The sequence below is a fragment of the Amblyraja radiata genome, chromosome 7 (genome assembly GCF_010909765.2).
Source record: "Amblyraja radiata isolate CabotCenter1 chromosome 7, sAmbRad1.1.pri, whole genome shotgun sequence".
Classification (NCBI taxonomy): Eukaryota; Metazoa; Chordata; class Chondrichthyes; order Rajiformes; family Rajidae; genus Amblyraja; species Amblyraja radiata.
Genome location: NC_045962.1, coordinates 73,625,497 through 73,652,615, shown reverse-complemented (window position 1 = coordinate 73,652,615; position 27,119 = coordinate 73,625,497). Strand labels below are relative to the sequence as shown.

At 42.7% G+C, this 27,119-nt stretch overlaps 1 protein-coding gene across 2 annotated transcripts in view; it reads right to left on the bottom strand.

Moving 5' to 3' along the window:
* Window positions 1-12,007: 12,007 nt before the first annotated feature.
* Window positions 12,008-27,119, bottom strand: part of tnfaip6 (TNF alpha induced protein 6) — a 30,389-nt gene continuing 15,277 nt past the window's right edge. For both annotated transcript variants that reach the window (XM_033024748.1, XM_033024747.1), the window contains 4 exons: window positions 21,535-21,696; window positions 20,525-20,753; window positions 16,653-16,693; window positions 12,008-12,744 (listed from right to left, as the gene is read on the bottom strand). In XM_033024748.1, the coding sequence (XP_032880639.1) occupies window positions 12,614-12,744; window positions 16,653-16,693; window positions 20,525-20,753; window positions 21,535-21,696 (563 nt within the window). In that variant the 3' untranslated portion in view covers window positions 12,008-12,613. The remainder of the gene's footprint in view (window positions 12,745-16,652; window positions 16,694-20,524; window positions 20,754-21,534; window positions 21,697-27,119) is intronic.

Below are 27,119 nucleotides of genomic sequence, written 5' to 3'. Positions count from 1 at the left end.
GGGGGGGGGGGGGGGGCAGAGAAGAAAGCAACCATGAAGAATAAAACGTTAGACAGAAAAGAAGAGAGTTGGCAGGTTGAAGCTTCTAACAGTTTTTTTTTTGGTTGTGTGCTAGAAGTCAGCGCCGCTGGATTGGGTAGGTCTTCCATTCCATGTCTATCTTCGACAAAACAACATCTGCAGGCCCTTCCTACACATTTTCTATTCTCTGTGTGGTGAAGAAGTAATTACTTTGGGAGCAGGGAGGGTGTGTGGAGACCTGCTGCTGGACATTCATTGAGGAGAAGAGTCTGGTGGGGAAATCCTCAAAACAAATGAAGGGGAGGTCAGTTGAGCTTATAGGACTTCAAAGGTTGATTTATTGTCACATACACCTAGATGTAGTGAAATTCTTTTTGCCAATGCAGCACATTAAAAAAGGAATACAAACATAACAATAATAAATAGCTTTAACATAAAAAAACATCCCCCCACAATGGTTCCCATTATGGGGGAAGGCACAAAGTCCAGTCCCATCCCCAATGTCCACCCATAGTCGGGCCTATTGAGGCCTCCACAATCCCTACTATTATTGGCACCTTCTTAATATCTTGAGTGGGGGTAGGGGTAAAGACTTCATTGACATCAGGTGGTAGGAATAGGAGCCCCAAAAGATAGGAGCCCCAAAAGATAGGCGCAGAATTGGGCCGTTCGACCCATCATGTCTACTCCGCCATTCAATCATGGCTGATCTGTCTCCCCTTCCTGTATGAAGTTGCAGGAATAACAACAACTTATTTAACTTCAAATCCAGTTTATTGACCACGAGGATGTAAAGCTACAGACAAAGACACAGTGCCCGAACAATGAGGCCCCCGCCAAGACCTCCCCTGGGTGACACGCATGCACCAGATAACTTCCTCCAGGAACGGACTCTACAAACACCCGACAGTGCCGAATGGCCTCCTCCTGCACCTATTTTCTATGTGAGTTGTCGCAGGGGAGCCATCAGCTGACTGAGGTTTGGAATTAATTTTCCAAGGTAATTGACCATCCCCAGAAATCTTTGTAGAGCGGGGACATCTGCTGGCACTGACATTTCACTGATTGCTGTTGTTTTGGAAGGGTTAGCTTTGAGGCCTTCACTTGTGAAAACGTGTCCAACATAGCTGACCTGGTTCAGCCGGAACTTACATTTTAAGAAGTGCTGCAAGTCCACACAACAAACCTACAACAGGCAAAGACCTAAGCGGACTGTTCACTTGCTAGAATCTGACCAAGCCGAAAGCAGTGCTAATGAAACAGTCTGTGTCGATGCTATAACACAGCAAATGACTGCTGATTCGACTGATGCACAGATGGAAAAAAATGATGAAGTTTTGTTACTGCAAGTTAATGGTATTCCAGTTGAAATAAAAGTAGACACAGGTGCCAAGTGTAATGTGGTGTCGAACAATACATTTGTGCAACTGCAGGATGAAGAACAAATAAGAGCATGAATTAAAGCCACAAACATAGTTGCATATGGGGGCAGTAAAATCAAACCTGTTGGTATGGTTAAGTTGCAGTGCCACCTTAGAGGGACAGCTACACATTGCCATTTTATGTTATCCATGAGAATGCTCTGCCACTGCTTGGGCTACATGCATGCAAGCAATTGGGGCTGGTCTCATTCAGTAATGATGTTCACCATTTGACCCCCACTGAAGATGATCTGTCACGCCAAATTCAACGGATGGCGGGGGGGGGAGAGGAGATGGGGGGGGGGGGAGAGGAGATGGGGGGGGGAGAGGCGAGGGGGGGGGGGGGAGAGGAGAGGGGGGGGGGAGAGGAGAGGGGGGGAGGAAGAGGGGTGGAAGGGAGCAGCAGGCGGCCAGGTGACGTCACTCGCAGCACGTGGAACACAGCATGCATACCCATTGTGATGTCATCAGCCAAAGCCAGCCGGTTTTATTTTCTAAGTTATTTCAGATTTTTGAACATTTTGATTAATAACTCGAGAAATAATGCATGAATTTTTCAGATAAGGCAATTTTGGACTCCACAGGATAATATGTAAAAATGTGACCGTTACCGCATCGTTTTTTCGAGAACACGTGATCACACACAAACAAATAAATAAATAAATACACATCCAAGATCAGAGTTTTATAGTTAATCTAGACCAAGTGGGACCCCTTGGGTCCCGTCTCCTCAATGCGCGGTTATGGAGGGGTATCACACACACACACTAACCACTCCTCCCCCCCACACACACACACACTAACCAACCCTCTTGATATTATATTAATGTTATTAATTCGCTCCTTTTACCCCATCCCCGCCCTATCCACTCACGCATAGCCCCCAACTCGCAGGTGCGTCTAGAGAGGGAGAAGGGGGGGGGGGGGTAGAGAGAGAGAGGGCAGAGACAGAGAGAGAGTGCAGAGACAGAGAGGGGAGCAGAGACAGAGAGAGTGGGGCAGAGACAGAGAAGGGCAGAAACGGGGGGAGAGAGGGGTGAGAGGCCAGGGGAGAGGAGGGGTGGAGGAGGAAGAGGGGGGGAGGAGGGGAGAGGAGGAGGTGGTGCGTGCGTTGACCAAAGGTCCACGAGTTGGACCGCTGCAGTCTTCAGCTATGATCTTTGATCTTTAGTCGACGGGCCGACTTTTGAATAACGGGGAGAGGAGGGAGGGGTGACGACACTCACAGCGCAAGCAGACAGGCAGATCCATTGTGACATCATCAGCGAAAAACAGGCATTTTGATTTCAACATTTTATCGGATTTGTGAACATTTTCATTAATAACTCAAGAAATAAAGCACAAAATTTTCAGATAAGCCAATTTTCAGACTCCAGGGGATAAATCTCTACCGGAATATGTAAAGATTTTACAGTTAGGGCGTCTTTTTTCTGAGAAGATGTGACAACACACACACACACACTCACAGTTTTATAGTCATATAAGAAGAAGGATGGATGTTTTATACAGCTACACAATCACATACAAACCTATATTTTCTCTTTACTATTGGCACCTCTGTGGCCTTATCCACTTCAAATATTTTATGAACTGAAATCATGTTATGCTCTACTGCATAAGCCAAACTTCCTCTGATATTCCTTGTACAACCTTAATGCCCCTGCCCCACTTAAGAAACCTGAAAGGAAACCTCTGGAGACTTTGCGCCCCACCCAAGGTTTCCGTGCGGTTCCCGGAGGTTGCAGGTAGGGAGACTGACAAAAACCTCTGGGAACCTCCAGGAACCGCACGGAAACCTTGGGTGGGGCGCAAAGTCTCCAGAGGTTTCCGTTCAGGTTTCTTAAGTGGGACAGGGGCATGACTTTTTTATAAATTAAAGTCTATATCAACATGTTTATTGACAATGAATCATTAATCTGTTGAGAGAATGGATCACACCAATGACTATGGAACCAATTAGAATCCCATATATTATACTGGAGACCTCTGTGGTGGAACTAGTTACACTTTTGGTCATTGCTGTTCCAGCACAGTGGCATCTAGCAGACAATATGGAAAATTGCCCAGGTATGTTGTTCTTACAAAAAAGAAAAAATCAACCTTGCTAATTACTGCCAAATCAGTCTACTTAGCTAAATCTTGGAAGGGGCAATTGACTGCACCACCAAGTAGCTTTCTTAACAATGACCTTATAATTTCCATTAATACTTAGACTGAGTTTTGACCAGGTCCATCTGGGTCCAGATGTCATATCAGTCTTGACCTAAACGTGAACCAAAGAGGTAAATTTTAGAGATGAGGTGAGAGTGACCATTGATGGTTGACCAAGGTGCCCTGGTATAACGAAGTCATGAAATTCAAAGGGAAAACACTGAATGTTCGAGTCATGCATCGTACAAGGGGAAATGGTTGAGAATGTCAGAGATCAATCATCCCAGCTTCAAGATTTCACTGCAATAATTCTTAGCCCCATCCATCTTCAGCTACTTGATCAATAACCTGTGTCCCATCATAGGATTAGAAATGGGGATGCTCGACAATGATTGCACAATGTTCAATACCGTTTGTCACTCTTGACGAAATGAATCTGAATAAGAGCAAGACAATATTCAGTAATGAGCACATAATACAAATGAGATTTGTGCCTCAAAAGTATTAAGTGATAAGCAACCCTAACAAGATAAAGTGTAACCATCTGCACCAGACAGTCAGTGGTGTTACCATTATCGAGTTTTCTAGAGGCAGTGTTCTGAGAGTTAACAGTGGCCAGAAATGTCATTGGATATCTTTTCATGAGTGAGTCGTGTACTGACTACAAGACTTTACACCATCTTTTTTATTTTACAATGGCCAATTAACCTACAAACTGGCATATCTTTGGGATGTGGGAGGAAACCAGAGCACCCGTAGGAAAACCACACAGTGACAGGGAGTATGTGTACTCTCCATACATACAGCAAACCGGTTCACCGGTGCTGTGAGGCAGCAGCTCTAGCAGTTGCGCCACTGTGCCACACATCCAGTTCATTTCTGCAAGAGGTAATTGGCCCAATTATAGATTTTATTTTAAACAATTGCTTTGTTGTCACGTGTACCAAGGTACAGCGAAAAGCATTTGTTGCATGCTAACCAGTCAGCGGAAAGACTATACATGATTACAATCAAGCCATCCACAGTATACAGATGCATGATAAAGAGAATAACGTTTAGAAAAAGATAAAGTCCGATTAAAGATAGAACGAGGGTCTCCAATGAGGTAGATAGTAGCTCAGAACTGCTCTCTGGTTGTTGATACGGTGGTTCAGTTGCTTGACAACAGTTGGGAAGAAACTGTCCCTGAATCTGCAGGTGTGTGTTTTCACACTGCTGTACCTCTTGCTTGATGGGAAAGGGCAGAAGAGAGAATGACCGGGGTGAGACTCTTGCCGAGGCAGTGTGAAGTATAAATTATGTCAATGGAAGGGAGTTGGTTTATGTGATGGTCTGTGCTGCGTCCACAATTCTCTCCAATTTCTATTTGCATGTTTGCTATTTACCAATGTTTTTTTTCCTTTGGTGCTGGGGGAAACTTTTTAAAATCTCTTACCTCGACGGAGATGTGATTTATTTCCGTATCATATCTCCATCCCCACTGCGGCCTAACGTTGTGGAGTGGCGCGGCCTTTCCTGGGGACCGACCCGGCACTTCAACCGCGGGCTTGGCGCGGACTTACCATCATGGAGCTTGCGATCCCTTTGCCGGGATCGACTGTGGAGAGCTCAAACTACGGGCCTGTGGACTTTAACATTGTGGAGCCCACAGTCCCTAGTTAGAGACCGATTCGGGAACTCCAAGCCGTGGGGAGTTTCAACCGTCCCGACGAGGGAGTTTTGATCACCCCGACCCGAGGCCTTCGGATCGCCGGCTACGGGTGCTTTAATGGCCCCGACTGCAGATGGCTCAACAGCCCTGACTGCAAGAGAATAAAGAGAGAGAAGATTGGACTTTATTACCTTCCATCACAGTGAGGAATGTGGGGAGCCGCTGCGGTGGATGTTTATGTTAACTTTTATTTTGTGGCTGGGTGTCTTGTTGCTTTTCACTTAGTATGGGTGTCTGGTAACTCAAATTTCACTGTACCTTCATTGGTGCATGTGACAATAAACTGACCTTGAAACCTTGAATTTTAACCAACATGTTTAGCCAGATTTTCCCTAATTCTGGGAATGCTGTTTCTAAACAAAGCCCATATGTTGGCACAGGAGGCTAGAAATTCTGTTGTGCAGTGCAATGTTCTAATGTGCTTACTTTTGCTTACTTTAATATACCGTCATGGAGTTAGCATTTTTTTAATTTCTGCAATCCAAATTATAATAGCATGCATTGTATATATTTTCCTTCATGCTACGCTTGAATCTTTTACTTTACATTTATGCTCTCTTGTCACTCTTCCTTTTGCCACTTGAAACATTTTTGTCTTATTTACTTCCTAAGATCTTTCATTACTTTGAATGCTTAATGCCCCTGTCCCAATTTCACGACCTAATTCGCGACCTCTGCCGAGTTTGCCCTTGACATACTGGCAACATGGTCGCCACAAGGTCGTAGGAGGTCCCAGGAGGTCTTCACCATGCTCGTGAGTGGTCTCTGCGTCCTCGTGGCATCAAGTAGGTTGCGGCGTTTTTTTTCTATCCTGATAAAAAATGTCCACGAGTAAAAAAAGGTTGACGTGGAAAAAATCGATACTTTTTACTCGTAGGTAGGTCATAGGTAGGTCTTAGGTAGGTCATAGTAGGTCGTGATGGTAGTCGCAGGTGGTCGGAGGCAGTCGAAGATAATATCTCCGGGGTGAAAAAAAGGTCAGTAGAAAAAAACGGTTAGTTTAACAGCAGAACATCACCTCTGTCACCCCAAGTCATGTTCATTCAGAGCTGGAGAGTTTTTTGGAGAAGTGTTTTTGAGATGGCACCAAAAAGGCAGTAGCGCAGGAGAGAGCACAACCCAGAAAAAAAACGGCCATGCAGGTGTTGCCCACCCAAGAGGAGGAGTGGCAGGAGGTGATGCCACAGGAGGTGATAGTGCAGCAGGAGGTTGCCCTGCATGAGAGACCCCTGGAGGAGGAGACCAGGGTGGTAGTATATGTCCCTACCACCACCCCATGCTTCACTGCCTCATTTGAAGGCAGCAAAGCAGCCCTTTCTCCTGTGTCTGACACAGCATCAGAGGCAGATGCCCCATTGATGGTGAGGGAGGGCTGGAGGAACGTTATTCCCTACACCTTCACCAGGCAGCAGGAGAGGGACCTTGAGGAATGGTTCCAGCAGAATGTCATCCTGTACGAAAAGGAAAATGAGGGGTACAGGGACAGGGACAAGAATGGCATGCTTGCCATCCACTGCCCCACATGTGTGCTTAAAGTTCCATCTTTTGTCAAAGTCCAGCATCACTATCTTCCAGTCATCTGGTATACTGGGACAGTCCATCACATCATCTCCATTCACCCATTGAGACCTCTTCTTGTGCTACCTCTTCACCCTTGCTCTTCCCCTTATGCTTTTCTTAAAAGGCTGCTGAAGCAAAAGGGCTACTGCAAACAGCAGTAAAACGTACATGGTCGATGCCCGTCTTCAACATAGTCGAAGGAGGTCTTCTTCATAGTCGTGGGAGGTCTTGAACATAGTCGTAGTAGGTCATAGACATAGTTGTGGAAGGTCATACACATAGTCGTAGGAGGTCGTAGGTTACCGCAACCTTGATTTTGTTTTAGGTCGTTTAGGGTTGTCAGAGGTCGCGAATTAGGTCGTGAAAGTGGGACAGGGGCTTAAGTATTCTCAGCCAAAAGGAGTACAATTTATTTTTCTCGTAATTGATCTTTCATTTTTGGCAACATTCTATTAAATAATAATAATAATAATGGATGGGATTTATATAGCGCCTTTCTAATACTCAAGGCGCTTTACATCGCATTATTCATTCACTCCTCAGTCACACTCGGTGGTGGTAAGCTACTTCTGTAGCCACAGCTGCCCTGGGGCAGACTGACGGAAGCGTGGCTGCCAATCTGCGCCTACGGCCCCTCCGACCACCACCAATCACTCACACACATTCACACACAGGCAAAGGTGGGTGAAGTGTCTTGCCCAAGGACACAACGACAGTATGCACTCCAAGCGGGATTCGAACCGGCTACCTTCCGGTTGCCAGCCGAACGCTTAGCCCATTGTGCCATCTGTCGTCCCTTCACTTTCACACTTCACCTTCACACCATTCTTTTAGACCGTGTTGGCATACTTTCAGATCTGCGGTACTTGGAATTAGCCGCAATTATCCACCTGAGGGTCTAACCAGATTTTCTATGATGATTTATTATATATGTTACTGTTATATCTCTCTGCTGATAAAGTCAAGGATCCAACCTTTAACATGTTCACACAGTGCTGTGTTGCACATCTAGATTCTTTATTCTTTTACAAAATTGCAACGTCTATTTCATATTTTCTGTCTCCTTTCTTCCTACAAAATGTTTCACTTCACATCTCTCTGCATTAAAATTTAATTGGACAGAGAAATGGCAGATGGAGTTTAAACTGATAAAGTCCGAGGTGTTGCACTTTTGGAGGTCAAATGTAAGGAGAAAATATACAATTAATGGCATAACTCTCAAGAGCATTGATGTACAGAGGGACCTTGAGGTCCAAGCCCATCGCTCCCTCAAAGTGGTAGCACAAGTAGAGTGAGAAAGAAAGCATATGGTATGCTTCCCTTCATTGCGTAGGAAATTGAGTATGAGTCATGAAGTAATGATGAAGCTGTCTTGGATTTTGGTTTGGCCACATTGGTAGTATTGTGTGCCGTTCTGGTCGACAATTACAGGAACGATGTGGAGATTTTGGAATGGGTGTAAAGGAGGTTTACCAGAATGTTGCCTGGATTAGGCAGATATTAGCTATAGTGAGAGAATGGACAGATTTTTATTTCCGGTACATTGGGAAATGGCATAAAACTGCAAACTCCACACAGGCAGCACCCAAGTTCAGGATAGAATTGGGGTCTCTGGTGCTATGAGGCAGCTGCTCTACCAGCTGCACTGCTGTGGAGCATCTAATTTGAAGACTGCAGACTTTTTAAGTATGTCCTCAAATATTATCCTCATTATTTTCTCTACCACTCCCTCCTGATACGCAGAGGTGCTGGGTGCTTTATTGAAGACAGAAGCAGATTACTTATTTTGTATTTCGTCAATGACCTTTGCTTTCACAGGAAAATCTTACTTTTGGTTAGTATTTCTCTTCCTTTGAATATTAATACAATTATACTTATTCTTATGGTTTTCCTTTAATGCTACATATTAATAATTTCCCTCTCGTATTACCTTTCTCTTCTATTCTGTCACAACAGTTTATTCCTTACTGAATTGTGTGCCTGACATTTTTCATGACTCCCTTTTTCTGTTTTATTTCAATTATTTTATTTTGAATTATCCTGTGAATAGCTTTACATATTGCTATAGCTATATCATGATAGCTTTCAATACAATTCCATTTCCTCATGTGAATGTGTTCAGTAAGAAATTAATTCAAGCTCAAAATGCTATTGAAAATTATGTTGATCCACAACAGGATATTTTTGTGAACATATTGGTTGCCCTAGCACCATCTGGAAAATTTGCCTCTTACTGTGCATTAGAATTTTTATTCTCCCTATTATTGTTTTTCTCGGGTAAAGATTGAACAAATGATTTCAACAGTGCTGCAACATGCAAAATTCATCTGCAGTACAATTATTATCCTCATTGTTTAAATAAAAAACATAGATATAATTTATTAATTGAACAACCTGGTTTTACTATTTCTATTTCCCCTATTTAAAATGCTAACTTAAAACTGCATTTGTTGTCCTCTTTGAGATCTGTGATATTCGAAGACCTCATATATTACCTTGCATGTCGAGTTTACTTTGGAGTTACAGCATGGAAACAGGTTCTTTGGCCCACCTGGTCCACACCGACCATTAATCATCCATACACTAGTTCTATGTTATCCTATTTTCGCATCCTACACACTAAGGGCAATTTACAGAAACCGATTAACCTACAAATTTGCACGTCTTTGGAATATGGGAGGAAACTGCAGCACCTGGAGAAAATCCACGCGGTCACAGGGAGGACGTACAAACTCTGCACAGACAGCATATGTAGTCAGGATCGAACTCGGGTCTCTAGTGCTGTAAGTCAGCAGCTCTATCCCTGGCCACTGTGCATCCCTATGTGTGCCTTAATTGCCGTGCTCGTAAGAAAGAGAAACGTGATCACATTGAACTTTTTAGCATCAAAATCATTGCTGGGTGCTGCCTCTGATCTCTGTCACATCTTTCATTATGTTGCGAAAGATCATAACAAGATCTTTCGCAACATAAGAGCTGATTGCCAAGATTGCAAATGTGGGCTAGACATTCTCTGTGCTTGTTTCTGGGTGTATGGGTGGCAGTTTCTTACACCATATGCTTATTTTTGCTTGAGAATTTCAAAGTCACTAATGCTGCATTTGCAGTAACGAATAATGACGACAATAGTATTGCAATGTCCAAAGCTTGTCGTCAATAAAGATTTCTACAACTTTGGTCTGAAAATTGATAGATGCTATTCTTGTACAGAAGAGTGTTTTTTTTTTACAAACACAGATGTCTAAAAATCTATTTTGTTAAATGGGTCAAGCAGACAAAATCTGCATTCCTGGTATTGCATACCAGTCTGCAGACTGGCTAATACAGACCTTCCCTTGCATTTTCAATCACATTACTCGGATAGACTCGGCTTGTACACGCTAGAATTTAGAAGATTGAGGGGGGATCTTATAGAAACTTACAAAATTCTTAAGGGGTTGGACAGGCTAGATGCAGGAAGATTATTTCTGATGTTGGGGAGGTCCAGAACAAGGGGTCACAGTTTAAGGATAAGAGGGAAGTCTTTTAAGACCGAGATGAGAAAATCATTTTTTACACAGAGAGTGGTGAATCTGTGGAATTCTCTGCCACAGAGGGTAGTTGAGGCCAGTTCATTGGCTAGATTTAAGAGGGAGTTAGATGTGGCCCTTGTGGCTAAAGGGATCAGGGGGTATGGAGAGAAGGCAGGTATGGGATATTGATTTGGATGATCAGCCATGGTCATATTGAATGGTGGTGCAGGCTCGAAGGGCCGAATGGCCTACTCCTGCACCTATTTTCTATGTTTCTATTACTGCAGCCAAAATAAGGTTGGAAACTGTTGGAGGTACTCAGCAGATCAAATAGCATCCTAGAAGAGATTGACAGCTAACCTTGAAGGTAAAAAAAACAGCAGGCAGTAAACTTTTCTGACCAGAATCATTATCTTTGTTCCTTTCCCCTGCCTGTCCTGCTGAATATATACAGCATGTTCTGTTCTTTTTTCAGATTTCCAGCAACTGCACTATCGCTTTTATGATTTCCACTTTATAAATTGCCTTATAAAGCTGCTCATTTGGTTTGAGCTTCCACAGCTCATTTTACTGGCCGACAGTCCTTGCCATTCACCCAGGTGACCATGGCACAGGGGGAAAAACAAGAGCTCAGCATCCAAAAAAAATCCTCCAAGGTTTCATAGGGAGCCAAGTATCTCAGGGAATCAATGTCCACACAAGCTATACTTCTATAAGATGGCCCTCACTCATATCTGCAAACTCATAGAGCCTCACATATAAACTCAGTGGCGCAGTTGGTCGAGCTGCTGTCCCACAATGCATGGAGTTTGCATCTTCTCCCTGTGGGTTTCCTCCAGGTGCTCTAGTTTCCTTGCACTTCTCAAAGACATGCACGTTTGTAGGTCTAATTGGCCTCTATAAATTATTCCCAGTGTCTTGAACTAGTGTGTGAATGAGTGATCAATGGTCGATGTGGACCTGTTGGGCCGAAGGTCCTGTTTCCATGCCATATCCCTAAACTAAACTCATGCACACTCTTCTATTACTCTTGCAATTTAAAAAAAACTCACACTCAGGATCCTACCTTTAAGAATTGCTCCAAGGTGCATTTGCTTATACGTGTCATATTCCACAGTTTGTTGATCATTCATGCATTAGAAGAAATGCCCTTCAGATTCCCTGTTTCAGAAGACTGCTCTACATGGTCTTCTCCAACAGCAGTGATCTCACCAACAAAGTTCTAATTTCACCCAGCTGGTGGAATGGATGAAGGCTTCTTTGAAAAAATGTTTTCTCCCCTCTCCCCAACTCTTGAATCCTCGATATGACAGCTTATAACAGCAAGGAACATCTCCACCGACACTGTTAGCATTGAGGTTCTTCATCAGGAATTTGTAAGAGCCCAGAAAAAGCAATGGAATGAGTGGACCATTACTCATGCCGCTCCCCAACCCCCTCCGCATCCATGTAAGCTCCTTTCCAACACGTGGAGAGATAGTTGGCATTGTCGGCCAAGTCAAAATCCACAGAACTAGAGTGGGCGCCTGAGAGGGTGCCTGAGATAAACATTTGCACAATAATGCTGTGATGTGAGCAGAACAGCATAGTTAGCATTTGATTGAGAGTTTCAATTCATCGATAAATTTGGATTTTTTTTAGGTGGAACACTTTATTGACAGTGAATTTCTCAAAGTAAAACATGCACGTAGTATATGAGCACACCGTGGAAAAAATATAGATACATTTATATCAATTTGATGATTAGATTATTTCATATCACATTGTAAAGTACATAATAACACATAGTAAAAACAGGAAGAAGCCATTAACAGAAAGAATAATACCTGATTTTCTTGCATTCAGGTCTGGGTGGTATTTTGAGGATAACTGCTCGTTTATTAATAAATGTTATATTAAACAGATATTGTAAACTAACGGAATATCAGACACATACAGAATTAAACTCTTCTACAATGTGTTTTCTCAAAAGAGGTGGTAGCCTAAGCACATGTGAACTGCTATGTTGTTGATAATTATTTTTAAATATCATGTTGCAGTTTTAAAGCCGTGTAAATGTTAAATGGAATGCTATTATTGAAAAACCATGTTTCTGTTAGATTAATTTATTCTAAACTGCCAAGTAACATTAAGAGTAAAACTAAGAGATTCCAAGCTTAATCTTGTTCTGTGATGAGACGAGTAATTCAATTATTTGAACAGCAGGTCTGATTAGATATCTGGGCATCCTTGTGATTTCATTGCCTCGTACTGTTTTTTGAATCAGGGTCTGAAAAATGAGTTGGTGAATTGATGGCTTGATACAAAAGAACAAAACCTTTTGCTGAAACTGATGAATCTGACAAGAACTTCAAAGTCATAACATTGCCTGCAACAAAAAGAAAACAACATAACTTTTATGTCCACTGGATGTCGGTGAAAGCTGGAAGAAAGGAAAGGCAAGATAAAACCTGGTGGATATAGGTAAGGAGGTTTTTAATTTCCCCTGCAACAGCAGGAGATATAACATCTGTCCTTACATCCAGCCAGGGACCCCCACAGTCCTTCCATGTGAGACAGAGGTTCACTACATTCAGTGCTTCCAATGTGGTCTACCAGGCATAAACATAGCGGTAATTTCACCGAACACTTGCACTCGGTCCATTGAGGCCTGCTAGATCTCTCAGTTGATAATTGATTTGCCACCCCCTCTTATTCCCATACTTTTTTCTGTCCTGGGCCTCCTTTATTTCCAGGATGAGGCCACATGCAATCTGCAGGAACAGCACCTTACATTCCACTTTTGTATCTTACAACCCAGCAGTATGAACATTGAATTTTCCAATTTTAGGTAACTAAACTTACAAACAACCCTTTTTTTCCATTCCATCCCCTCCCTTCCACCTATGTTCCATCACAATCCGCACCTCCCCTATCCTTTTATCACACTTTTTGTCATTTCATTTCTGGCCTATGTCCAGCCATGTGTCTATCAAACCCCCACCCTCACATGTATCGACCTATCACTTCCCAGGCCCTATCCTGCCCGTCTTCTCTTCCAGCTTTTTCCTCCCCCCCCCCCCTTCTACAATCAGTCTGAAGAAGGGTCCCAACCCAAGTTGTCACGTATCCATGTTCTCCAGAGATGCTGCGTGACCCGCTGAGTTACTCCAGCACTTTGTATATTTTTTTCTTCCAGTTGATAAGGGCAGCACAGTGGCACAACTATAGAGTTGCCTTACAGAGCCAGAGACCCAGATTCGATCCTGACCATGGGTGCTGTCTGCACGGAGTTTTGTACGTTCTCCCTGTGACCACGTGGGGTTCTCCCGGTGCTCCAGTTTCTTCCAACATTCCAAAGATGTGCAGGTTTGTTGGTTAATTGGCTTCTGTAAATTGATCGTAGGGTGTCGGATAGAACTAGTGTATGGGTGATTGTGGTTGGCGTGGACTCGGATGGGCTGAATGGCCTGTATCCAAACTGTATCTCTAAAGTCAAACTAAGCTAAACAACCACATTGACGACTGCTTTGGTGCCACCTCCTGCACCCACACACAACTGACTGACTTCATCCACTTCACCACCAACTTCCATCCGGCACTCCAATACACCTGGACGATTTCAGACACTTCCCTACCATTCCTTGACCTCACCATCTCCATCGCAGGGGACAGACTCCTGACCGACATACATTATAAACCCACTGACTCACATGGCTATCTGGACTACACGTCTTCCCACCCTGCCCCCTGTAAAGACTCCATCCCCTACTCCCAATTCCTCCGCCTACGCCGCATCTGTTCCCAGGATGAGACATTTCATACTAGGGCATCGGAAATGTCCTCGTTCTTCAGGGAACGGGGATTCCCCTCCGCCACCATAGATGAGGCTCACACCAGGGTCTCATCCATACCCCGTAACACTGCTCTCTCTCCCCATCCCCGCACACGCAACAAGGGCAGAGTCCCTCTGGTCCTCACCTTTCACCCCACCAGCCGGCAAATACAACACATAATCCTCCGCCATTTCCGCCACCTCCAACGTGACCCCACCACTCGCCACATCTTCCCATCTCCCCCCATGTCTGCCTTCCGCAAAGACCGCTCCCTCCGCAACTCCCTCGTCAACTCTTCACTTCCCTCCCGCACCACCCCCTCCCCGGGCACTTTCCGTTGCAACCGCAAGAAATGCAACACCTGTCCCTTCACCTCCCCCCTCGACTCCATTCAAGGTCCCAAGCAGTCGTTCCAGGTGCGACAAAGGTTCACCTGTATCTCCTCCAACCTCATCTACTGCATCCGCTGCTCTAGATGTCAGCTGATTTACATCGGTGAGACCAAGCGTAGGTTGGGCGACCGTTTCGCCGAACACCTCCGCTCAGTCCGCAATAACCTACCTGACCTCCCGGTGGCTCAGCACTTCAACTCCCCCTCCCATTCCCAATCCGACCTCTCTGTCCTGGGTCTCCTCCATTGCCAGAGTGAGCAACAGCGGAAATTGGAGGAACAGCACCTCATATTCCGTCTGGGGTCCTTGCGTCCCCTTGGCATCAACATTGAATTCTCCCAATTTGGCTAGCCCGTGCTGTCCCCTCCCCCCCTCCCCTTCCTTCACCCTCTAGCTGTCTCCTCCCATCCGCCCGCCCTCGGGCTCCTCCTCCTCCTCCCTTTGTCCTTCTTTCTTTCCCCACCCCCTATCAGTCTGAAGAAGGGTTTCGGCCCGAAACGTCGCCTATTTCCTTCGCTCCATAGATGCTGCTGCACCCGCTGAGTTCCTCCAGCAATTTTGTGTACCTTCGATATTCCAGCATCTGCAGTTCCCTTTTGAAAACTAAATGAAAGCCTCTGCTATCAATTCTTCAAATGCCCTCTAGAGGGAACACTAGCTCTGCCAAAGTAAGCAGAGAAAATGATTGCGGTAATTAAAGTTGTCGGACCTAGATAATATTGATAGCATCTGTCGAGAGCTGAAATAGTTCTACTCCATAACTGTAGAAGAAACAGTAAATAACGAGTGCTTTAAATGAATGATTATCATCAGCACAGACGTGTTGCCCAAAATATCTCTTTGTACAGTGGGATAGAGACATTTGATTTTGAAAATTATTAAAAAAATTGATGCAACCTTAAGGGCCTGTCCCACGAGCATGCGACTCCATTTATCACCTAATGTGGTCGCTTGAGCCGTACGGCCTCGCGGGGCTGGTCCCACTTTGATCGCCGGAGCCGTATGGAGTTTTGCGGAGCTGGTCCCGACATCGCGCGGGGCTCCAAAAAACTGACAGTGTTAAAAAATTCAACACGGCAACGGCCTGCCGGCCCGCAGCCGCCTCGACGCCGTACGCACCGCCTCGACGGGCATACGCAGCGTCTTGACATCGTACGCAGCGTCTTGACGCCGTACGTCACGTACGAACTTCCCGCGGACTTTGCTCGAACTTCACATCACTCACTCGACCTCCACGCGGCCCCCGCTCCAGTTTGGTCGTGCTCACCGGATGCAGGCGCATGCTGGTGGGACCGGCCCTGTACGGGGATCAGCCGACCTCCGCGCGGCCCCCGCTTCCGGTTTGGTCGCGCTCGCCGCATGCAGGTCACATGCTCATGGGACAGGCCCTTTATCTGGGTTTAGCATTAGTGGGTGACCTGTGAAATGTATTGAACTGCGAGCTGAATCTCATGTCGTTCTGAGTCTTTCTTTTGGTAAAAATGTCTCTTGTAATGTCTAGGAACAAAGGGATTAGGATATTGTCCTCCTGAGGTTGATTAGTAAGGGCTTCAAAGGTTATGGGGAGAAGGCAGGAGAATGGGGTTGAGAGGGAAAAATAGATTAGCCGTGATCGAATGGCGGAGCAGACTCGGTGAACTAAATGGCCTAATTCTGCTCCTACATCTTATGATTTTATAGTTGAATATTTACAAGAATGATTGTTCTGAGGTTGTGATGAAATGAAAGATATTGTCCATGTATCATAAACAGTAATTAGCAGGAGAGTGAATAGTGTTTGCAATTGTATTTAACTGGAATAATTATTACTAACCAATGCCTCCATAGTTGGTAGGCAGGGGAAAGCATCGCATATTTGTTTTGATAGTAATTTCACATAGCAGTTCTGATACTGCTATTCCAAATACTCTACACATTAGCACCACATCCAATGGAAGGTATGATATCAAATATTTAAACATTATTGCTTAAGATGAAATGATTTCCCACAAAAAATATATCACACATTCCCAAGTATTTCTCTTCCAGCATTTTGTTCAGGAGAGGTTGGAATTAAATTGCACGATTACCTGTACTAATGATATCCTCTGGTAACTGATCTCCACAAAATCTGAAAACACATAAAATATGAAGATTTAACATTCAACATTGAAGGTTCACCAGTAAAGATTTAAGTGTTGATGACTACAAAATAAATCCTTTTTCTAATTCAACCACAGATCACCACTGAATTACAATTGCCCATAAGCACAATAAATATACATTTTTTACGAATACAGGAATAATGTTGACTCCACTGTATAATTTGCCCGAGATCATTGTACAGTACTTGGGTCCAATTACAAATAGGCAATGCTGAAAAAAATAGCACCATGTAGCAATGTTACAACATTTTGAGATTTAAAAAATCAAGTCTGCAATTTATCCCATCAGATAAAGCATAAAAAGAAGTTTAATTTGACACCTAATTCACTTTCATATCTTTAGTATTAAAAACGTTATGGCCATTTTAATACAGGTACTTGGAAATTAGCATCTTGTTCCCTATTGCTTTTCCATTGACTTAACACAAAAGCTGTGATCGAGGACAGTCAAAAGCCCATAACTTTCTTAAAAATTAAGAGAACTGAATGAAAATTTCAGTTATTATAGATAGAAGCATTCTGAAACAAATATAAACATCTTACTTGGATGACCTGAAATTAAAGCATATAATTAGTTAATTACCTAATTGTACTTAAGGACAAAATTGACCGTTGTGATGGAAATAGTAATAAACACCCAGACTGCCTTGAAAATTCAGAAATGTGATATTCTCAAGATCAGATCTTTAATATTATTGTATTATATGCTGTAAGTCCATATCAGATAAGTAAATAAATTATAATTTCTAGCAATAGACCAAGTCTTTATGGAGAAGATCAGTTGCTAGCTGGTACATTGGCATATCATAATCAGTAGCATCATCATACTCCTCAGATTGTAACCAATAAGCAACTCTGTACACTGTTGTGTTGCCCGTAGTGTTATCTATTTGAGTTTAGTTATTTTATGGCACGTGGGTAGAAATTGTTAGTCTACAAGTGCGGGCCTTCAGAGACCTGTATCGCCTCCCAGAGGGCAGCAGAGTGAAAAGGAGGTTGGCAAGGTGGGATGAGTCCTGTTTGATGTTTGTGGCCCGGCGTAAACATCAGGCCCTGTAAATGTCATCCAGGGAGGGTAGTTGAGCGTTTGTGATGCTCTGTGCTGTTTTAATAACTCTCTGCAGTGCCTTCCTTTCAGCCACAGTGCAGCTAGCAAACCACACCAGGATGCCATAGGAGAGGATGCTTTCCACGGCACACTGGTAGAAGGACAGCAGCAGCTGCTGTGAAAAGTTTGCTCTCCGCAGAGACCTCAGGAAATATAGCCGCTGCTGTGACTTCTTCACGAGAGTGATGGTATTCACTGTCCATGTGAGGTCCTGGGAGATGTATGTACCCAGGAACTTAAAGTCAGTGACTCCACCATGTCTCCTTTGATGTAGAGAGGAGCAGGTTCCCCTCTCCTCCTCCTGAAAAATATTGACTGGATAGACAATAACACAAAATATAGACGATTTAGATGCTCTTATGACATGATTGTCCAAAAAAAGAGCATTTAAATCATCTTACGAGTGGGTTTTTCTGGAATGCGATCGATTGGAACGTTGCAATTGCGGTGAATTTGAACCCCATATCGGCAGGAAAAACACTGCCGGTTCGTATGCGGCCCAAATAACATTTTCACATCGTAAAATTTGACTAAAGCCATCCCAAGAAACAAGATTATATGTAAAATAAACGACTTACATTTTGTTTTGTTCCGTTCATGCGATCCGTCACGTTGTAGGCGTTGAGGGCATTAGAAGTCGTTATTTATTTTATTGTAATTATTAAATTGTCTCGCGATTTAAAAAAAATCGGGAACGGAAGTCGGATCGATTTTTGTTCAACAGCTGGCAGCCCGAGGAAGTCCGCCTCCGATAAGCAGTGGAAAACGGCATTTTAATCCCGCCACCGCCTCTCCTCAAAGGCGCCAAAGTCGCGCACACGGCCAGTGGCAGAACTGCAGCGCTGCTGAAGGTAAGTTTTGTAACATCGCTACACCATGTGCCTCTATTTTTAGTCTATGAACATAAAACATTTGATGTGTAGGACTTTTTAGAGCATCCTAATGTATGAAATGGAAGCTTTAAAAGCTTTAAAATAAAAGTGATAATTGATTATAAGAGATTAAAATCAGCAATACACTCTGATAACATTAAGGTTGATTAAAATTAAAACCTTTTACATGAGCCTCACTTGTCTATAAGCAGAAAGAATTGGATATTTGATGAATGAGATGGTAGGTCATATCTTGATGAATTGGCCTCCAAACCATAGTCTCTAAATGTTCGGCTGGCAACCTGAAGGTGGCCGGTTTGAATCCTGCTTGGAGTGTGTACTGTCGTTGTGTCCTTGGGCAAGACACTTCACCTACCTTTGCCTGGGACTAGAGACGGAAATTAGCTACTGATTTGCTACAATCTCGCATATTTACATGCAAATGTTCATTAATATGCACTGTCCCTATAAACAAAAACAAACATCTGTCTACAGCTCTTACCAGAGTCAGGTAAAGAAGGTTGATATAACAGGAGATGACTGAAAAGCTATAAGGGCTGAGGTAGTGTTTGCTGTGAATGAACTCATTGGAATGTCCTGGCAAAATTTGATAGGAGGCATATCAAGAGCTTTGTCTCATGTGAAAATTGTTGAGACTATTTTGCAGTTTATATACGTCTGATATTCACTGGTCATAAACAATCAAAATTCCACCAAATAAGTAAAATATGTCAAAAATAAAAAATAAAATTAATTCAATTGCATTAATCATTTACAAATCATTTGAAAATAAATTTTAAAAAAAACACATTTCTTTCCCTTTTTCTCCAGCTTGAGAAAAGACATTGAAATGAACGGGTTTCTGATCCCAAGGCAAAACAATATGGCTCAACATCTTTAATAATAATGGATGGGATTTATATAGCGCCTTTCTAATACTCAATACTTTAGGTGCACACATTTTAACTTTTCGTGCAAAATGGTTATTGTTTGACACATAAGAACAGGAATGGGGTTATTGTTTGACACATAAGAACAGGATATGGGGAGAAGTCAGGAACGGAGTACTGATTGGGGATGATCAGCCATGATCACATTGAATGGCGGCGCTGGGTCGATGGGCCGAATGGCCTACTCCTGCACCTATTGTCTATTGAAAGCTGCCGTAGTTTAGTTTAGTTTATTATTGTTACATGTACCCAGATACAGTGAAAATATTTTGTTTGCGTGCTATCAGGTCAAGAAAAAAAGAAAAAGAATAAGGTATGGCATCAGCATTGGATCTTCTGGGAGACTTCTATTCCCCCATTTTCATTATTCACCATGGTGGATCTTTGAAATACCTGTGATATGTTGTTGGAATTCTAACACTTTATAGGATGTGGCTTGGACGTAATTTTAATTTCTCCTTTCCTGAATTTTATAACAATGTGACAGTGATTGCATTCTGCAGCTATCCCAGATTTATGGATGCAGAAAGGCAAAGAAAATCAGTTTCTGCATGTAGAAAAAAGCAATTAAAATGTCATTATAGAAATAACTATCAAAATCACCTGACTGTATCAATTTCTTATTTGTGTCAGAAATAAACTCTTGGCTTTTGCAGGGAAGGGGATCTACCTATGTACCAAATTCCTTTATTTTTCTAGTTAATCTCTCGGAGTAACAAAATGATTTTGACACCACTCCTGAATTTCAATATGACCAATGCCACAAGATCTAAAATAACTCTGCCTATCTAGTTGTTCAATTATTTTGACTCATTGCTGCACTAGAATTCAGTTTCCTTAAATTATTTTTCAAGTATAAGCACGTACCTGCCAACAAAGCCCAGCACGTCATCGTAACCATCATATATTTCAAGGTAGTCAGACAAGCAGGAAGGGTCATCTTCTACATCAAATTCCAGAAAACGTATATGAACACGTTGCTTGTATTTTATTCGGATGTGCCAGTAGCAGATCTGTTGATGTTCATATTCATTTGGGTAGTCTGGAGAAGTGATAATACGCTCTGGATTTGTTAGAACACCACCACATTGTTTTGCTGAAATGGGGAAAACGCAATCAAAAGAATTATAAGCAATAAAGTTGAGAAAAAAAATTCTGTGTAAGTTATATAAAGAAATTAAAAAGCCAGGAGTGAAATTCCGTTTTTATTCACTCTGAGATGAATATCTAAATCTTCACTGCCTATTGCAGAGCACTAGTTTGTGATTGTCCAGACTACTAACATTGTTGAGTCAGTCTTTACCAGAAAAATTCTGTTGCTCTAAAATTGTATTTGTAGTAATCATTTCTAAATAAGTTGGCTCAAATCTCCTTTCAGTTTCATATGTAACTACAGTGTGTATTAGTTACATAGTTCAGGTGAACAGAACTATGGTCTTGGTACTCCTCAATCACGTGACAATAGTAGAATGATAGTTTATCTAGATGTATCTAGCATCTATCTATATGTAGTTGAATTTATAGTTATTAAATTTTAGTTTAGTTAAAGTTTAGTTTAGTGGTACAGTGTGGAAACAGGCCCTTTGGCCCACTGAGTCCACACCGACCAGCGATCATCCATACACTAGTTCTATCCTACACACTAGGCACAATTTGCAGAAGCCAATTAGCTTGCAGACGTCTTTGGACTGTGGGGAGAAGCTGGAGCACCCAGAGAAAACCCATAAAGTCACAGGGGATTATGCAAAGTCTGTACAGACTGCACCAGTAGTCGGGATCGAACTCGGGTCCCTGGCACTGTGAGGCAGCAACTCTACCGCTGCGCCACAGCGCCACCCTTGGGGAAATTAAATATAACATAGCTGTATTGAACACACCATTTGGATTGTAGCAGTAAGCATCCCATTGTTCACTTTTGTTAACTCGATATCCATAGTCAATGATACCAGTTTTTCCATGTCCGCAGTTGGGTCCAGGTTTTACTATTGGGTAACCGACCTTTCCTCGAGCAAGCCATCCAGCTGCACACACGTGAAACCCTGCATATAGAGTAAAGAGGTGTTAACTTGCTCTGTGTGAGATATTTAAACAGCATAAAGACATGAGAGACTGCAGATGCTGGAATTTGGAGCAAACTGCTCGTGGAACTCAGCACGTCAAACAGCATCTGTGGCGGGGGAAGGGAGAGGATTTGTTGACGTTTTGGGATGAGACTCTGCATCAGTCCTGAGTTCTTCCAACAGATTGTTTATTACTTAGAAAGCGTGTTTGAACCAGATTGGATATTAAGGGTTTGGAAAGACCCTTAATAATAGTCACGGCAGCAATTTTCAAGATTGATTCCAAATTATTGCAGTTTTGCTTTGATCCTGTGAATAAAGTAAGAGCTTCACTTCACCAGAGTAACATATTCTGCATATCATGGCACTGGTTCATAATAAGCAACATATCACCCATGATAATCAAACAGGTAAAGTACAAACAGCTAAACAATGATCTTGAGCATTTCTGTTTGCTTGGTTTATGTACTGCACTCAGGCTCAAGTCAAGTTAATGGACATCCTGTTTTGTATTCATACCAAATCATTTACACTGACTTGAACAGACCTTTGAAGAAGGATCCCGGCCAAAAATGGCACGTATCCCTGTACTCTAGAGATGCTGTCTGACCCGCAGAGATACTCTAGTCTGGTGCCTTCACACCCATGCTGGTTTTGCATACAGCCTGTCACCACTGGCGACTTGCCAGCAACCTCACGAGAAGGCCCAGCCACAAGAGCTCAATAACAACTCCAAGGTCAGACGCACTAATTAGCCTTATCTGCACACGGGTTACAATTGGTGAGAATGTAGGTAAAAGGGGCTTCTGGAATAAACATGACACAAGGTGTCTGGCTCAGCTAAGTGTCGTTTGTTCTTTGCTTTCTGTTGTGGGTTTCAGTTGATCCTACACTAGCACTGAAGAAGGGTCTCAACCCGAAATGTCACCCATTCCTTCTGTCCAGAGATGCTGCCTGTCCTGCTGAGTTACTCCAGCATTGGGGTGGGAGATTGCAACCTTCACGTGGTCCGCCCTGTTTCGACAAATGCAATCAACCCGGTGTGCACAGTCAAATAAGATCAAATAGAACAAGTTGTCCTACAACTTTAGGCTGTGCACGCCATACGCAAGAAGAAGAAGACTCCAGCATTTTGTGTCTACCTCTAGCACTTTATGTCTTTTTTTGTAAACCAGTATCTGAAATTCTTTGTATCTCAATTATTTACATTTGGTTGTTTTTATACTATTGCACTAAAATGAAGCTTATTATTTCTTACCTCATTCAAACTTGATTTTTTTAAATAAACCATATCATTCAAGCTAATAATGCTTTTCAAAGACAGAAAGCTCTAACGTGAACTTTTAGACTTGTTGCCTCCTATTGCCATCATAGAACACTGCCAATTGTTTTCGTTTCAAAAGAGACACGAGAGACTGCAGGTGCTGGAATCCTGTCCAAAAAAAACAAACTGCTGGAGGAACTCAGCAGATCAAGGGTCCTTGGTACACAAAATTGCTGGGGAAACTCAGCGGGTGCAGCAGCAAGAATTTTGTGTACCTTCGATATTCCAGCATCTGCAGTTCCCTTTTGAACAGATCAAGGGTCCTTAATGTCCCAACCCAAAATGTCATCTGTCCATTTCCCTCCATAGATGCTGCCTTACCCGCTGAGTGCATCCATGAGATTTTTTTAATTCAAATAAATAGATTGTGAAAGAAGTGGAACAAGAAAAGGATTGGACAAAAGGTTCAATGAAAAAGTAGCAGAGCAAAAAAAAAAGATAAGGCATAAAGAGGGAACAAATACAGATTGACACTTAAAAATTAAAAATCGATCTTCTGGAAATTCTCAACAGATTTGACTGTATTTGTGGGAAGATAAACTAAGTTGACATTTCAGGTCAAAGAGCCTTCATGAGAGCTATCTCAGCTGTCCTTGCAGTGCAGATGGAAGCCACCTAACATCAGGTCTTCACGATGAACCTCCACTGGAGGCACACGCTGAGATGTGGGAAGGTGGTCCCATAAGATACACTGGTGAGCCCTGTCCCGGAATCCCTGAGCTTGTAATGAGGGTGGGCTAAGCAAGAACACATCTGTGGAGAAGGGGCCTGTCCCAAAGCATCGTCTGTCCGTTCTGATCACACATATTGCACGTATACTGCATAATCTGCTGAGTTCCTGCAGCACTTTGGTTTTTGCCCACTTAGGATATGATTGTACAACATACATGAGGCCAGCTTGCTGAATGCCCTTCTTTGTCCTATATTCTTAAAGAGAAGACTCTTTTAAATATTGTTGGCATGATCTCAAGCAGCCAATTGTGTGTACTCCAAAGCGTGCAGAAATAAAACTCAGCAACCAAACATTCTTGGAACTTTACATTTACTTTCTAATAGAGATCACAATGGTTCTGCAACATAATTGCTCTGTTGCAAGACGAATCCTAGTCCTACCTTGTGGGAATGGTTGTTTTGAGACGTTTTAAAATATCGTTTTCCATCCCTGACTGAAAACTAACTGGAGGAATATTATTGTGTAAACAATAGACATCATTGGCTACCATGAATAAGGTAGCACCCAAGGGGGACGAGTGTTGCTATAGATTGGGGTCAAAACAATTGAACAAAATTTGCAGGGTTACAAGGAGTAAGAAATAGGCCAAAAAACAAACTGCTAGTTGGTTCAGCATCATTTATGATGGCAAAGTCGAAGTTAGGGGTCAAGACTCTGCGACAAGGTAGAGAGCGGAAAGGGGAGATAGCTAGTGTGGAATGGCAAGGGAAGGAGTGAGGTAGGAGGTAGGTGGATCCAGGTGAGGACGGGGTTAATGGGCAGATGGAGCTAGGTGGGGGAAGGATGGGTGGAGTCAATGTTAGAGGGTGGCTGACAACAAAAGGCTGCCGATTATTGAATCTGATAAGAAAGCAAGTTGATGAGTGGAAAAGAGAGGGAGAGTGGAAAGATGGAAATAACAGAGGACTCAGAATGTTGAGTGTGTGGTGGATAGGCAGATGGAATAAGATGGGGACGGGGTTAGAAACTGGGTTAAGGGGTGGGAGGGAGGTCTGTGCTATGAAAGAAGGTTGTGTGTGAGAGAACCTGGGTGAATCAGTTGAACAGGGAGAGGAGCGTAATAGGCAGTTTAAGTTGCCGTTCCCCTAGTTTGTGTTTGGCTTCACCTTGGCAGTGGAAGAGGCTGAGGACAGACAGGTTGTTGTGGGAACTGGATGGAGAAACCGGGAGCTCAGGATGGTCATTGTGGATGGAGTGCAGGGGTTCGGCAAAGCAGTTGCCTCGACTCTGCTTAGTCCCGCCGACAGAGAGAAGGCCATAAAGAGAGCATCACAAGCAATAGATGAATTCAGTTTCAGTTTAGTTTATTGTCATTGTCATAGCGAGGTACAGTGAAAAGCTTTCATGTGACAATAAACTAAACTGAAACTGAGGTTGGAGAAGCTGTATGTGAATCCCCGTCTTATCTGGAAGGGCTGTTTAGGTCCCTGAATGGTGGTGATAGAGGTGTTGTAGGAACAGGTATTTCCTCTTCCTTGGTTGCAAAGGAAAGCTCCTGGGGATGAATAGAGATGGGTGGGGAGGAATGACGACCATGAGTCAAGGAGGGAGTGGTCCTTGCAGAAAGCAGAAAGGGCTAATAGGAGAAAATGTGACTGGTGGTAGGATTACATTGTAGATGGCAGAAATGATGAAGAATGTGGCTAAATTGATTAGATTTTAAACCTAGCATGGACTTGGTAGGTTGAATAGCTGATTTCTTACACCTATAGTTTCTTACAACTATATTTCCATGTGGTAGCCCATGGCCAAAGTGATGTGACCAATTAACAGTCCCACCTTCCTGGGAATGAACCTCGTGAACGAATGCTACACTCCCTCAATAGCAAGAATGTCCTTCCTCAAATTTGGAGTCCAAATATTGCACACAATATTCCAGGCGTGGTCTCACCAAGGCCCTGTACAACTGCAGAAGGACCTCTTTGCTCCTATACTCAACTCCCCTTGTTATGAAGGCTAACATGCCATTAGCTTTCTTCACTGCCTGCTGTACCTATGTTCAGTGACTGATGAACCGGGACTGTTGACCAGGTGTAGAAGAGGTTCGTGGGAATCGGCGAAGTAAGATTAAACATATTATCTCTTGTCTAGGAATGTGTTGAAGGGTGGATGGTAAATGAAAACATGAAATAGTAGACAGAGATAAGGAAGCTTGTTTCTCTCTGCAGTGTGTTGCAGTAGACCATCCGCAACCCCTACCGCTAGTAACGTAGATACATTGCAGTAAATGGGGGGCTTATAATTGGTTCGGAGAGGGGGTGGTGGCGCAGTCCGCCTAAAAGATGAGATAAAATAATGTTAAGATGCCCTTGTATTGTGTTTGACTTGTATTAACCATCTGTTGTTGAATACGATTGACATAAACAAAAAGTGTGTTATGACTAATGAAATAATTGATAACCATGTAGTAGATAGTATAGTTGTATCTAACACAAAACAAAAGTTGTTTACTGCACAGTATAATTGTCGGCTCATTCTGCTGTGGTCAGAGAACTGGTGAGCAGTTTACTGCGGCCATCTCTCCATGATATTATGCAATAAAGTCTCTTGAAGCAAACCTGCGAAGTCTCTGCTTTTCATTTTCGTTTAATTTCCCTCTAAATTCATTTCTTCCACACTTAGTTTCATTGTTCAATCTTAACCTGGTAATGCACCTTTGACAATTAATTCAGATGTTTTATAAACAAAGGTGAAGAAACGGTAGAATTTGAAATTGCTCCTTGGAATAGGGAATGCAATTTGATAGAGTTGTGTTTCAAAATCATGAATGGTTTTGGTCACATAAATACCATAAATGTCCCTAAAAATCATGAAGATAGCACAGAATAAGGTAGAATACACTATATACTGTGTTTATTGCTACTGATATGGGCTGGCTTTCTTGATAATTGTATCCAGTGTTGGAACATTTGGTATTCTAAGTACACAGATTTAAAATGATTTGTTTTTTAAAAAAAGGCAGATTATGAATGCAATGAATTTAGACCTGAACAGATGATAGAAGTAGATTTTAGATTTAGGAAAATGGTTAAAAACAAACTTGTATTACATATCTATGAACAAGTGAGTGAGATTAATTAGATAGTTCTACTGGGGAGATCACACAGTTGTGCTTCCTTCTATACTATATATTTCTAGTATTCAGAGGGAATTGAATAAAGAATCGATAGTGCAATTAAAACATTAAATGGATCCATTTTAATTGTTATTCTACATTTATCTTTTAAAATCCATTTAAAAAACTCCCATTTATATCCTTCAATGACAATTCAAAGTTAATGCTTTTGGCTTCTTGAAGACGCATACAAGAGGAACTAAAATAAAAATTCTTTAGATGTGTTGGCT